Consider the following 14,484-nt stretch of genomic DNA (forward strand, 5'->3'; position numbering starts at 1 on the left):
ATCAATGTTGACTAACTCACATTATATATTGACATTCTATTGACAAAATCACTAATACAAGTCCTCCGCCTGAGGCTTTTCATTTTTTTCACCACAGTGCGAACGCACTCTAAAATATTTTTACTAATCTTGACTTCAAAGAGCCTTCTGATTGTTATTTTAATCTGTTAAATAAATATGTGCCACACCAATCCTCCTCATGCAGAACAACACCAACAACCTAAGCTGCTAGCTTTTTTTCATCTCCTACAGCTACATTTATTGTAGCTTGCTTATAAATGTGTCAGTATTTTTGAATGAGGGAATGTCTATTTATGGCACTGGTTATCTGAACCCATCATACTCCACATCACAGAAATCAAACAGAGATTTCCATCATTATAAAAAGTTAAGCCACTAAAGCTCCAACAAAATATAGGTTGAAGTTAAGTATCTTTCAAACAGAAACAGAAGCTCCTGTTATTAGATCCAGCACAAACATCTCATTGTATCACTTAATCATCGTGTCTGCAGGCGGCTCCGAAGTCTGCAGCTGAGACTTTTTATATGAGCGGCTCTGTTATGAAGCACGCACACCAACAAAGTGGGCCCAACAATTGATTCCCTGTTGATGCTTTGTGTGTTGGATTTGACCATTCGCTTCATATTTCAGCCAAAGTCAGTTGCAAATTCAAGAACCAGAGCGACTCTTGCACGTTTTTTTTTTTTAGTGAACTCTTCAAAAGGAGAAACAACTATCAGGAAAATGAAGACAGTTTAATTTAGGTGTAGATGAAGAAACAATTCATTATAGAACAATTCATTATAGTTAGAATAAAAAAAATGTAACAATAAAAATATTAATGAACAGAAATATACATTTCTTTAAACACTGCATAATTAAAAAGTGATCACAAATACAGTGCATGCAACTTTTATAATGTCTTCATTACAAGTCATGACTTGACATGCCTTTATTTGACTATTCACCTGCCTAGCTTGTTCCATCGTGCCTTTGTTTTGTTGATATGTACATGTCTTCCCCTCTGCTTATTCATATTTACACCATTTTAAAATAATTGAGCTACGGGACTTGACTGTGAGCAGAATATAGTTTTTCAAAAATGGTGAGACTTTAATCAAACATAATCACAATACAGTACCAAAAGTACATTTCTCATATTTTGACCCAAACGGTGTCATATTTTGTGAAAAAAAAAAGTATGGGTTGTTATTTAAAAGCAAAACAAGCTGGAGAAGTATTTATTAGATGTATAAGGCCCATGAGTCAGATATAAAAAATACATACTCAATTCAGAGACGTTAAAATTCTCTATTTAATTTAAACAAAAGAAACCATACCAATAAACAGAACATAAATAGAACAATAAATTGACAAAAAAATGATTTTGCGTCTGCTTCCTCTTGCACCGGAAGCAGGTGCTTACATCGGTCGCTGTGGCAACGAAGTCAAAACGTGTTGAACGGATCAGTCACGTCACTCAGACTGTGACTTTGGGCTGTGTACGTGTTGTGAATTTTCTCTGTCAAAAAAGTATTTGTTTCTCCTCAGTTTGAAAACGGCGTAATTGTATTATGTTAAGTTGCTAACCCGCCAGCATTAGCGACATTTTGTTGTCATGTTGAGACAGTCAGAAAACGCACTGGTCGACTCGCCACAGGACTCTCCAACACCAGCGTCAGGAACGTCCCTGGTGAGAGTTATATTCAACTTTCCTTCAATCTGGCTTTATTTTTAACCACGATATGTAGTTTATTTATCTTAAGAAATACCAAACTTTTTATTTGTTGTTGTGTACAATGCTGATTTACCAGAATCTATCATCTTTATTCATGATATTCACTGATCCATGTACAGTTTAATTTAATAATCGATTATCAAGATTGCACATTATTTTCATTTTTATTTGGAAGGCTGAATGATGGTGGACACCATGGCTAGTCACCTGTCCATCTCAGGCCATATACAGAAACAACCATACACTCACACATAGACTCACTGTTTAGGTTCTGTCTTGGGGTGTATGAAAATATCAACGCTCAAATATGGCAACACTTCATTGCGCGATATTATATATTTTGTGTTCAAATATGGCGATAATTCATTGTGTGATACTGTCGACAGATTTTATATTGGCTATATCAATATTTAAAACATAGATACTTGCATTTATGACATGTATTTAATACTTAAGTTTTCTTTCTATACCCTGGAGTTATGTTGTTGGGTAGAGATTCATTACACTGTGGGAGTGCGAAATTGAAACTCTAACTGCACTGACATCATAACAATAAACTCGTGTCCATGCACATAGCATTGTACTGCATTATTTGATTGATGATTGATGTTCTTATTTCAATATATTTCTGAACTTACGGTACCACAATATATTGCAATGTGTGGTATCGCTACTCCTGTATGTGTCGCAAGATGCCTGCCAATAAGCCCTCGTTCTGTCAGCCTTTTGTTGTATCTATTCCTCACTAATACTACAGTGATGGAAAAAGCCAGTGATAACACTTTGTTAACCAGAAAAGCGCTGCAGGATCTCCTACATCACTGTTTATGTATCTATCAAAATCAGGACCTGTCTCAAGCACTCGCCAGTATTTTCAAGCATCTTTATGCCAAGCAAAATGACAGAAAGATTTTGGCCAATCTCTCTGCCAAAAAGATGGAAGAAGGTGACTACCATCAAAAATTATCCGAAGAGCTTGAAAAGGTACAGCAACTAATAATAAAAATGAGTGTCACAAGGACAGAATGTTTCACTATTAATGGTTGTGACAACTATAGGTGCAAATGGAACACAACCAAACCATTGAAACGATAAACATGTTGGAGAGGCATATTAGTGATGCGAGTGAACAAGCTGCAGAAAGAGAGAATGAGGATTTAAAAAGAATGAAAGAGGCGATTGGAGAGAATTCCAAACATGAGGATCTTATTGCTGGTGAGTAATGTCTGTTTTTTTCTACCTATCTGTATATATGGGTTATTTTTCACCAGTAGCTAATAAGCATCTTCACGAATATTTTTCATGCCGTTACTCACTACTTTTTTTGTCCGTTGTTAGTCGAAGCAGCCTTTCCCTTGTTTGTCAACAACGATCTTCTTCATAATCACAACCTAATATCACCCAGGGACTACTTGCCTAAGCAGAAAACCCGGGTGAAACCACCACCACCAAGTACGGAAGCTCTTCATTTGTTTTGGATTTAACCTATTTTCTGATGTTTACTTTTCTAACTCATGACTTTGATTCGCCTGTCAGTCAAGCATGATCCTGCAAAACCGACCATCAGTTTCCTTATGCTGATAAACAAAGCACCACCGGATGGATCTTCTCCTGTGCTTCCCAGTACTGACAAAAATATTCCCGATTTGGGCAAATCCAAAGGCTCTCCAGAGTCTTGCATAAGTGCTCCCAAGACAAGGAATCTGGTAATTTGTGGAAATTTTTTGTCAGTGGTTCTCACTTAAACTTATGAGATTCTTAGTTGAATGTATGTTGACTTTATACAGTTCTAAATTTGTATGTATGTCTCAGAATATCCGTAAACCGAGGCAGAAATGGAAGGAGGAGGCAAGCGAAAAGGATATAGAGAGACTTAAATATGTGACTCAAGGGCACTACTTTCTGCGAAATCCACGCTTCCTTCCGCCAAGCGCACAGCAGAGCGTCAAGCCCCTTCTCCTGACTAAAGCGAAAGAAGTGAAGATGGACGCTTCCACAGGGAAAGAGGCAGACAGGCCTAGGTACAAAGCTTTTATTCAAAGAACAAACAATTTTCACTGTAAGCACGGACTGCTTTCCATATTCTAGCCACAGTTGGACAAAGCACAATGGCTCAAGATTATTTTTTGGCTTCTGATGACCAAATGCAAACAAGCTCTTGGCTTCAGCGCGCACAGCTGGAATCCCATTAAGTTGTGTAGCCTGATACAATTGACAAAGCAGGATTATGTAATGCCTAATAAAGTTCTTCTAGCTGGGTGTGTATGAACCCGTGAGCAGGTGCTTTTGTCATCTGTTCCCAAAACCAGAATAAATTAAGTTTATCGCCACCACTTTTACATCGCTGAAATCTCCTTTGGAAATCCCTCCACTTCCCATTGACAGTGTTGCAGCTTGCATTTTTGAATGCAATAATAATAACCCAATGTTCAATGTGTTCTTCTGAAACAGTCTTTCTCCACTATTTGTCGCAAACCCTCAAGTGGTGGTCTTCACAAACTACAGTGTTGGGCGCATGTATGAGGTATGTCACTCTGGAAATACTGTTTGATCATTTATGTGATGGATGATTAACGTGACCTAGCAATTCTGTCTTGTTGCAGGTTACGCTGGAGTTAAAAAATGTGACGGCTTCTTCTCGTCATGTCAGAGTCATCGCTCCCACAACCCCTCATTTCTCCATTAGCCTTGGTGAGCGTTGTCTTTTTGATTCAGTTGATGATTATATAGGGAATCACAAGGAGGTAAATAGAGGTTAAAAAAAGTTAGAAGTGTCATCCATGTTGAGTTCAACTTGATTTTTGTCAGTAACATCTGAAACAAGCAACAGGCTTAATAGTGAACAGTTAGAGGCAAGAAATCCATCCTAAAATGTGTTGTCAACAGCAATGCTGTGGAGAATATAGAACCTATATAGGATCAGTTTGTTTTCCCACCCTCATGACACTAGATGTGGAGTGACACAATTCACCTGCTCTAGCACATTGGATTTGAACTGCTGTAAATAGGTTTTTAATATTAAATAAGCATGTAGTAAATGGAATTGATGTATTTCCTATTTGCCAGAGCAACCTCACGATTCTAATGTCCTTCTTTTTTTTCAGGGAAATTTCCGGGCGACTGTGGTGTTGTTGCTCCAGGCATGTGTTGTAAATATATTGTTCGCTTCACACCAGACTCCCTCTCTTATTTCGAGGATTACATTGTGGTTGAGTCTCAAGCGGAGCAGGAGCTTGTTGTGCCCATCACTGCCCGACGTCCCCCTCCGGTGCTTTCCTGTCAGTGTTTACTTGCAAGACATTTATTTGTAACGCTACTCATCTTTATTTATTGCTTTTCTGCCATCGCTTTTAGTACCAAGAGTTTTGGACTGTGGCTGCTGTCTGATTGGTGGCGTAAAATTTGTTGAGTTCTACTGTGAAAATATCGGCCTGAGCCCTGGGACCTTCTGCATCATGCCAAAGAAGCAGTGGCCAGCCTCCAATCTCAGGGTAACGACTCAGACTCTTAAGAATCTTTCAGACAAAATGTCTCACCGAGAGCTTCCTCCTGCAGTCAATGGCACACAGCTTCTTTTCTGAGCAGCCACCATTTGCAATCAGCCCGTCGCTTTTTGCCCTGGAGCCAAAAGAGGCTATCACTGTAGAGGTTTGTAAGCATTTGAAAAATCAAAATGGTGCTCCACAATGTCACATATCGTGTTTATCTCCAGGTGGTTTTCTTTCCCTCTTCTGTGGAGAGGAGTAGCCAGACTTTCACTGTGGTTTGTGACAACTGTGAAGTGAAGGACATCTGCATTCAAGGTAGTTTTCTCTGCCATGGACAACCTCCAAAGCCTCCCAACTTTCTTTATGGCCTTGAAGGGTCAATAGGAAGGGATGTGAGATAATGTTGTATGAGTTGATGACAAAACTTGTTTGTGATCAAAAGAGGTATTTTAATTGTCATTCAATTCAATCGTGAATCTTTTTGAATTATTTTGTCTTGTTTCCTTTCTAATATTTCTAACCTTGACCTTCCTTTATATCTCCAGTGCAGTTAATAGACATGCTTTTCTTGTCTAGTTCAGGATGTTTATTCATCTTAGAGAAACTTAACTTCACGTTTACAGATGATCATGTATCCCTACATCTCTGCGCATGCTAGTGTTGTAATACCCATGCCCTGGGTGACCCTGGTCACTTTTTCCAGGTCCTGATCTGGGAATCAACTGCATTTAATGAAACAATGTTCAGAGTTTCTGCAGAGGCCATGCTACATAAATGGCATCCATTAAGATCTGATTCTGGTGATGCTGTATATCATAGTGTTTACTGGGTTGCTTTTGTGTTTCTCAGGGGAGGGACAGTGCATTGCACTTGAGCTCTTGTCTGACAATGAGGAGAAAAACTCTTCTGTGAAGGAAGAAGTGCACGACCTCACAGCAGAGCACTTCATCCGTTTTGACCCATGTAACCCACATGCTGCGCAACACAAGAAGCTGGTTGTCAGAAACAATGTGTATGTTTCTTTCCATAGAGTTTCTTCGACAAATCATCTTGAACTGACTGGCGTTATTGTACTGTTGATTTATATTTATACAATGTCTGTCTGAAGCCACTTGGAGCTGCCTTTCCACTGGCAGGTCATGAATCCAAACCTTCCTCCTCTGCCTCCTGAGGAATTCCTGGAGCTCCACCATCTCCAGTTCCATCAGACCTCAGGAGATGTTTTCAGCATCAGCCCTGAAACTGGAATTCTAGCTCCATGTCAGGACCAAGAATTTGTCTTAACTTTCTTTCCTAAAGAGGTAAGAAAGGTAGATTAGAGAATTCAAAATATGTTCCACGCTGAGTTTTTGCTCATGAGGTTTTATTTTACAGGCAGTCAGCTTCTGATCTTTAGGGGACTGTAAATTGACTCGCCATAAGTTGTCATCCAAGTCAGTCATAATGAGAAAGACTCTTCCATTTGAGACATCATACTCGACATCAAACTTAGATGGTGTGCATCCTTTATTTGGGATTTAATTGTTGGTTATTGGAATGATATATGTATTTTCAGGGGTGCAACCGCTCTTGTCTTTTTGAACATACAACTTTAACATCTACTTTCCCTTTCTTTGTATCATCTCTGATTCCTTCAGTTGAAGGATTACCACAGTGTTTGTCACCTAGTCCTGAGAGATGTGCCTGAGCTGCCCCAAGAACTGTCTGACAACAGGTAAAATGATGCGACAGTAGGGATTACACCTAGTATTCCAGCAGAGACATGAAGACATTTGGTCTGGTTGCTTGTCCAAAAATGAGGTGGACAAGAAGTATTGTTTGAAAAGACAGCATTAAAACAATGAAATTTGTATAGTGACAGAGGAAAGTGAAAGTAATGCAAAAAATATGTTTACGATTTTTGATTGTTTGTGATATGACTTTCAGTGGCCTCCAAACTGTCCGCACTGGATCCAAGGTCAATGATGTCATTGCCATGGAGATAGAAGTCAAGGGTTCCACAGAGCCCTTCCAGATCCTCCTAGAGCCCTATGCTGTTATTATCCCCGGTGAACACTACATTCTAACCACGTTTCGAAGACAATTCAGGGTCAAGTCACATTCATAGTCTGACTTTTGAAACCTCCTTTAAACGTGTGCTGTAAGTGCCCTATTTGTCTCCTATAGATGTGGAATAACAGTAAAACTCGGGTCGTCTTCAAGTGGGAGAGGATCAGTGACTGTCACATAATAGAAGTAGAGCCTCCTACTGGTAAAATAGGTGAGTCGCCTAGTAGTCATATTTAACCAAGGGTAAGTTTATGTGATTCATTTCATTTTTCTTGCATACATTTGTCTCTAGAGGAGAACGAGTGTTTTGATTTTCTCTTGCTTGTGACTGGGGGGAAACCAGAGAAAGTCGCTACCAGTCTTGTCTGCAACGTAGAGCATCATCCAGATCCCATCAAGATGTACATAGAGGTGGCTTTTAAGGTCAGTCTGCATCACTACAAGCCTGCTTTGCTTATTCTTGGCTATTAATACATGCTCATTATAGTGTCTTGGCCTTAACGCTTGTTGTTTGTTAGGGTCCTACTGTGACCACAAATACTCCTACAGTGGACTTTGGGCTGCTGAAGCTTGGAGAGAAGTCCCAGACCACACTGCTCTTCACCAACACCACCCATCTGGAGGCCTCCTGGAGCCTGGAGGAGATCCAAAATAATCAGCCAGTCAAAGCAAAATCACAGGTGAGGCCAGGTTGCAGGATCTCTAACATGTCTAAGTCAGTTTTTTTGAATGGATGAATAGGAAGTCATGCAAATGATAATTCAGTCTGACAGAAAAATAATATTTCAGTATATTATTTTTGGGTTTCTGAAAAATAATATTTCAGCAAGGCTGCTAACTTTTGTTTTTGGCTACTGTATGATTTAGAAAATATATCTATGCTAAAACCTGCCATATACTGAACACAATACTTTTAAACATCCACAGATATTGTTGGAACCAAGACGAGGCGTTCTGCCCCCCTTGGGTTCTTGCTACGTGAATGTCGTATTTACACCAGTTTCCTGCCAACACTTCAAGTCTGAATTGCAGCTCAGTGTAAAGAACGGGACAGGATGGTGAGATTAAAATCTCTATCTGTAACATATTAATGATGATAATATTGATACCTTTTAGGATATTGAGAATACTTCAAGTATACCTGGAGTTTATCTCTATTCTTTTTTTGTACTTTTCAACAGTTCAACTGCTTTCCTATGTTCAATAGTTTACAAATTTCCCCCACATAGATGCATGCTGTGATTCTTTGAAAATCAAATTTGTCCACATGAAGTCTTTTTTTCCTTCATTCCACTTTACAGTAATCTCTTGCTGCAAGCTGATGTTCAATCTCCTCACATGTGTCTGCTGAACTGCGAGCTGGCCCTTTCTGGACTCTACGTCGGAGTACAATCCAAAGGAGCTGTGACACTTTATAACCAAACCCTGCTCCCATCTAAATTCTCATGGAAGGTCTCTGCACAACTCTATACATTTAAGTTTAGAGGATTCCGTTTTTGAGCGGCTATATTTCTCCTGTCCAGGCGAAGCTTCAAGGTCGACAGGCATCGCTTTGTACTACCAGTTTTGAGCCATCCTCTGGAAGTCTGGGTCCCAATGCAAGACAGGAAATAACAGTGCACTTCACCACTCACACTGATGTAAACTAAAGTTCAAACTCAACTTGTAACATCCGTACAAACTCATATTTTGTTATTTTGTCCTCTGACCAGGTGGATCTGACTGACATAGCTGCTCTGTGTGATGTCGAGGGAGTAAATACTCCTCTTGTCCTCAGAATAATGGCGTCTAAAACTAAAACTCTCAGTATATCCTATTCCCTGCCCAGGTATGTGACCAGGCCATCCTGTTAAAACATGTCTCCAACAGCACTCATTCACAGCCCTCTTTACTTTCAGCAGCGATGTTAATAACCCTTGCCCCTCTACACTAATGCTTGACTTTGGAGAAGATGTGGTTTTAAACCGTCCAGTCACCAGACAGTTAATGATGACCAATCACACGGCCATTTCAGCTGTGTTTGCTTTAGAAGCAGAGTATTTTATATGTAACACGTCAAAGCCGAACAACCACACGGAGAAGAGGTGAGTCAATAGTCACGACAACGTACAGTGTTGACTCCACATTTTGACAATGTGTGTTGGTTGCAGGTACAGCAAAAAGCCCCTTCACTCAGTTCAAGCCAAAAGAATAGAAGAAAAAGAACAAAAGGGTATGAATGCACCTAGTTTGTGCTTCTAAATGAGATGCGACATTGTCTGATGTTTGTTTTGTGATCGCTAGAGTTTGTTGACAATCTGCTGGCTAATGGAAAAGGTGCAGCATTTCTCATTCAACCGAAATCAGGAACACTGGGACCATTTGCCACTCAAACCGTGGAGGTTACTGCCTACAGTGAAATGTGGGGGGAGTACAGAGACAACCTCATTTGCAAAGTAAGACCCAGACGTGAATGTTAGTCATGGTAGAATAGCTTCTTTTTTTTTCTTCTTTTTGCTTTGTTATACTTGTACGACCATAGTAGTGATTTAAATCAAAATGAAATCATCTTTTTTAATGCGTGTAATTGTCTTGGTGTTGGTAAATCTCAAGCCACTGGGAGGCAGCATAGCTCCATATCTGTCACCGAGAATTCATGAATTTACCAATGCATTTGATATCGTTATTGTGAATGGCTTTTGCACTCAATTAATCTGTGTAGAACTTTAATGCTCAGCTCTTAAGTATTTTCTTATTATTTCGTTGACAATGTGCTGTACCTTAAATGTATCTGTCCTGTGTTATTGAAGGCAGGGACTCTGGAGCCCACCGTCATTCCCATGCAGATGACTGTGAAAGGCTGCCCACTCTACTTCCAGATGACAGGCCCACGTCCAGATGACCAGAACCAGGGTCCAATATTACAGTCAGCATCCATTTGGTTTTTCACACATTCTATAACACCAAGATTCAAGTAGGCTAAAAGTGACTCTTTTATTTCATCAGGTTCGGCACACATTTATCGGGAGGAGACACCGTTTCTCGATCTCTTCGAATCAATAATCCCTCCATGTTTGGTGAGTTTAATATCCAAGAGAAAATTATTGTTTTTTCTTTTGATCTTCTTCTAAAGATTTTTTAAGACTAGTCTAAAGATATTTAGCTGCTGGTGCTGGAATTTCATTTTGATACCATGATATCAGCAATATAATCATTTTAGCTGATTATTATTATTTACAGTATTTCAAAAGAAAGATGGAGCACATATTGTTTTTCTAGTTTATTCTATTAATAATCAGAGTGATTGTTTGGTACATTGGTTTGTTAGCAGTATTCAGTCTCATTTAATGCCGGATGGCCACCAACTACTATTTTGATTGTCAACTAGTCAGTCACCAGTTGACAATCCCTCATTGTGAAGATGTCACGACTCTTTGATGCATGAAGCCATCAGTGACTGGTGTTAGTCGACTCGCACTCCTAAACACATTTGCATGACAATTGAAACTGCTGCTTTGAGGAAAAAGCTCCCTTTGTCACATTTCGAGTTGGAGAGATGAAAGAGACGAAATGAAAAATGCAATATTAAACTTTAAGCGAGCGAAAAATATTGAAAAAAAGGTTTGAATACCATAGGTTTGTTTGGAAATAAGTCAGTTATTACTAAAGAAGTATCTATATATTGCCACATATTTGTGTCATGTGATGTTGTTTTCAGATATTCGGATGGACTGGGAGACGTATAACATAGAAGACGACAACAAACAGCTGGTGGATGTTTTGATCTCGTATGGTGAAACCTTTCCTCTCAAGGACGCTGACGGCAACGAGGTGATTGTTGCTTCAAGCGAAGGTCCTCCCAGAAATGCGGGCACAACCACTCATGCCCAGACTGTCTGTACTGATTCGTCGTGTTCCACTCCGAAAAGCTTGACAGTGAGTTCACAAGCACAGGTTTTCAGCTGTTGATGCTAAAGCATCATACTTCTGGTGGTTGTGTTACAGGATATGGTGGAGGAGTCGAAAGATGGAGATGATTCCAAAACACCTCTGTACACCTGTCCTGCAGGGAAACAGCTCTTCTCTATTCACATCCGACCGCATGTTGGAAAAGTATCTGATTACCCATACTGCATCACTCCGCAGCAAATAGTACGACGTGGAACTGTTGTTGTCGCTTTCATCAACATTCTCTCTCTGAATTTGAGTTTGCACTTGTTTAAAGGTGATCAAGGCAAAAAGCAGCAGCACCATTTATGTGTCGTTCACGCCTCTAACTCTCCTGGGATCAGATGAGGCCAGATGTGTGGGCCGGGCTCACGGATACATGAGTCTAGATTTGCAGGTAACTATCTCAATATTCTAAACACCATGTCCATTCAGTTGTCACATCAGGAAAATTTGAGTGTCATTAGATAGAAGAATCAATTTAAAACATATGATTTGAAGGTGAAAATGAGATGTAAAATAGTGGTTTTCCATTGAATCTCAGTCTCCTCTATGTGGAGATTTTATGTCCTCTGTGGGCAAGCACAGGTGTTCTCTAACTACTTTGCTTTCAGTCAGCCTTTTTCTTTGTTTTGTTTGGGAAGGGAAATTAAACCGCGTAGGTTTTGGACTGCACTGCAGGAGCGTGTTCCTGAGAACAGTCTCAAAAGTGAAAGCATTCCTAATAACCCAGGCTTGTTGTGTTCCAGAGGGCGGTGTGTGTTCCAGGAAAGGTCGTAAGAACTCAGGCTCTAGAAGTTGATCCTGTCAGGATTGACTTCCATGCGATCGTCAAGCCTGCGGTGTAAGCATCTACATGTCGAATCAAAGCGTCTTTCTGAAGTTACTGTGAGTCCAATGATGTTGTGTCGTCTTTTGCGCCGCAGGCTGGTGCATGAGATAGAAGGAGACATGGGTGTGCTGGAGTTCTATGCCACATCCAGTGATCTACTCAAGGGAGGTCCTGGGAGAGAAGTCAGTCTCACTGGTCTTATTTAACACCTGTTATTTATGCATTCATTCGTGATCATGACTCTGACTCATGACTTTATTTGCAGCTGCAGGATTTTACCGTTACGGAATCATTTCAGTTGAAAAACACCACTGAGATGCCTTTGTACTTTAATTTAGAGACCCAGCCTCCGTTTTCCGTCCTTAAGCAGCAGCCCAGAGCCCGAAATATCTCTTCTAGTCAAACATGTTCCAGCCACAGTCAGTATCTGGTGGTGCAGCCTAAATATATTATGCAGGTGTGTTTACTAAATAAGAAAACGTTTCATCATGGTCTTTTTGACAATTATTTTTTATCAGCTTTGTTTCCTCTCCAGGTGAAGGTGACATTCCACTGCTCCGTTTCTTTTCTTGACTATGCAGACCGGGTGGATGATGAGGTTCCACCTTGGGTGTCTTTGATCCGCAGTGAAAGTGGACAGAGGAAACTGAGGTTCCAGCAAAATCTCCTCATCCACTACAGCAACGACAGCCTGCAGGTGCAGAATCAGGTGCTCAGTGCAATTTTGTGGAACACCTTTAACAAGAAGCTCTCGTTTCTTTGTTCAGTCTGTTCCGCTGTGTGCTTATCTGAGTCTGATGACGCTGCGTCTCTCCCCCGAACACATTGACTTTGGTGCTTGTTATGTGGGACAGCCACAGACCAAAGAGGTTATTCTCCATAGCGACGGAGCTTCATCCTGGAAATCTGTCATAGGTATCATTCTAAACATTCTCCAAGATATGTCATTTTTCAATGTCGCCCCGCCACACCACACTTAGTTATGTGGCCTCCAGTCAGTCTAAATACATGCATTTGCATTACAATATCATGCCTAAATATTACTAAACTACATGCCACCAAATATTTATTCTTCCTCTCCATGCTTCCATTTGTGTTTAGAGTCGGACACGGGTGATTCCGGCGTGTTTGAAGTTCTACCAGACATCGGATTCTTGAAATACAAAAAAGTCCTTGTCCCTACCTACAGCCAGCGACTTCAGATCAGCTTCACTGCCAGGTTACTGACCACAGTGTTTACTGTGGAAAAGTGACAAGTTGTCTTCAATGATTTTGGTTGTTCATGTCTTTTAGTGAGGACAGAGAGTTCAAGGCCACGGTGGTGATCAGGTCTCCGCTGGTGAAAACCCCACTTATTCTGCAGCTGCAGGGAACTGGATCCTTGGATGAAGAGTTAAAATCAGAACATTCTAGTTTATGGCATTAGTGACACAAATGTCAATTCAAATGTGTTTGTTCCACGCTGGATAATGTTGGCGGAAACAGAACTAACGTTATGCAAAAATACTGTATTTAGGGCTGTTGATAAATTCAAATTTTCATCTGTTACCTTGTGATTAATGATAAATTCATCACATATTTTGTATCTGTTATAAATGAAACAACAGCAAGGCCATTAATGCTTTCCTCATGCGAACATTTGTTGAGTACGACATTACAGCATAACAGATACTGCCCGGAACATTCTTTAGAGTATTCTCAGACACACTGAAATGTTTCAAAAACATACAAAAAGCAGCGCATTGTACGCATTACTGGGCACTGGTGTGTTGATTAAATCTTCCTTAAGCTTTTTAGAATGGATACAATATGTGTAATTTGTCATCAATCTCAAGTTAACTGAGCTACTCAATTTTAATCTATTGACAGACCTAATACTAAATAGTCAAGTTAAAAATTCCAACTTTCCAAGTCCGTGGAAATGTCAACCAAACCTTACCTTTAACAATTCAATCAATGTCCACACGGATCCAGGAGAATTCAACAAACACATTAATAATTACTGTTAAAATTCTCCTCCAGTTGGTGATTAAAGTGTTTCACGGCTCTCATCCCCTGCTCAGTTCAGCAGAACAGACATCTACCCGCGCAGTTGGTCCATGGGGAGATGCAAATGTCCAATTGAAATTCTTTTCACTGCAGCGGTTATCCACAGTGAAGGGCATGTGTGGTCACCATGTAACCTTGATGGGCACACCTGAAAACACTGTTCCAGGGCTAAGGTCACGGGATGCCATAATCATTGCAGACTTGTCGTCACCCATCAAAGATAAATGGCCGAGATGTTGCAGTGAATTCAATTTGCCCGTTATGCCTGAAGGCTTAAGCAGACAGTGTCATACCCACTGCCTGTGCACTCTCCCTGCTTTTACCTGACTTCTGAAGTCTGCCTAGCTTAGTTTCCATTCAACGGTTCTTTCCTGTGTCAAAACTTCTTCCTTTTATTCTG

General features: G+C 40.3%; 1 protein-coding gene across 2 annotated transcripts; it reads left to right on the forward strand.

Annotated features, from left to right (window-relative positions):
- Positions 1-1,432: 1,432 nt before the first annotated feature.
- On the forward strand, positions 1,433-14,111 carry dlec1 (DLEC1 cilia and flagella associated protein). Of its 2 annotated transcripts, none has more exons than XM_053859858.1 (38): positions 1,433-1,694; positions 2,586-2,723; positions 2,798-2,954; positions 3,078-3,191; positions 3,276-3,445; positions 3,552-3,760; positions 4,191-4,263; positions 4,343-4,430; positions 4,844-5,017; positions 5,094-5,230; positions 5,295-5,387; positions 5,452-5,542; positions 6,077-6,239; positions 6,336-6,528; positions 6,865-6,941; positions 7,154-7,316; positions 7,394-7,487; positions 7,569-7,699; positions 7,795-7,956; positions 8,204-8,334; positions 8,578-8,728; positions 8,800-8,916; positions 8,989-9,104; positions 9,175-9,360; positions 9,427-9,488; positions 9,560-9,711; positions 10,066-10,181; positions 10,262-10,332; positions 10,974-11,191; positions 11,261-11,407; positions 11,481-11,600; positions 11,953-12,047; positions 12,130-12,217; positions 12,301-12,492; positions 12,571-12,732; positions 12,803-12,950; positions 13,137-13,254; positions 13,329-14,111. In XM_053859858.1, the coding sequence occupies exons 1-38, from the start codon at positions 1,620-1,622 to the stop codon at positions 13,459-13,461; spliced, it is 5,025 nt and encodes a 1,674-aa protein (XP_053715833.1). In that variant the 5' UTR covers positions 1,433-1,619; the 3' UTR covers positions 13,462-14,111. The 2 variants fall into 2 exon arrangements, with proteins under 2 accessions (XP_053715833.1, XP_053715835.1); XM_053859860.1 differs by having other exon boundaries at positions 9,178-9,360.
- Positions 14,112-14,484: the final 373 nt, after the last annotated feature.

The sequence above is a fragment of the Synchiropus splendidus genome, chromosome 3 (assembly GCF_027744825.2).
Source record: "Synchiropus splendidus isolate RoL2022-P1 chromosome 3, RoL_Sspl_1.0, whole genome shotgun sequence".
Classification (NCBI taxonomy): Eukaryota; Metazoa; Chordata; class Actinopteri; order Syngnathiformes; family Callionymidae; genus Synchiropus; species Synchiropus splendidus.

What these genes read in the sequence shown, in the direction of transcription:
- dlec1 (XM_053859858.1), top strand. Translation starts at nt 1,620, where the DNA reads ATGTTGAGACAGTCAGAAAACGCACTGGTCGACTCGCCACAGGACTCT. An exon ending in TAACTTTCTTTCCTAAAGAG is followed by an intron (nt 6,529 to 6,864) that starts GTAAGAAAGGTA and finishes TGATTCCTTCAG; the next exon opens with TTGAAGGATTACCACAGTGT. An exon ending in ACATAGAGGTGGCTTTTAAG is followed by an intron (nt 7,700 to 7,794) that starts GTCAGTCTGCAT and finishes GTTGTTTGTTAG; the next exon opens with GGTCCTACTGTGACCACAAA.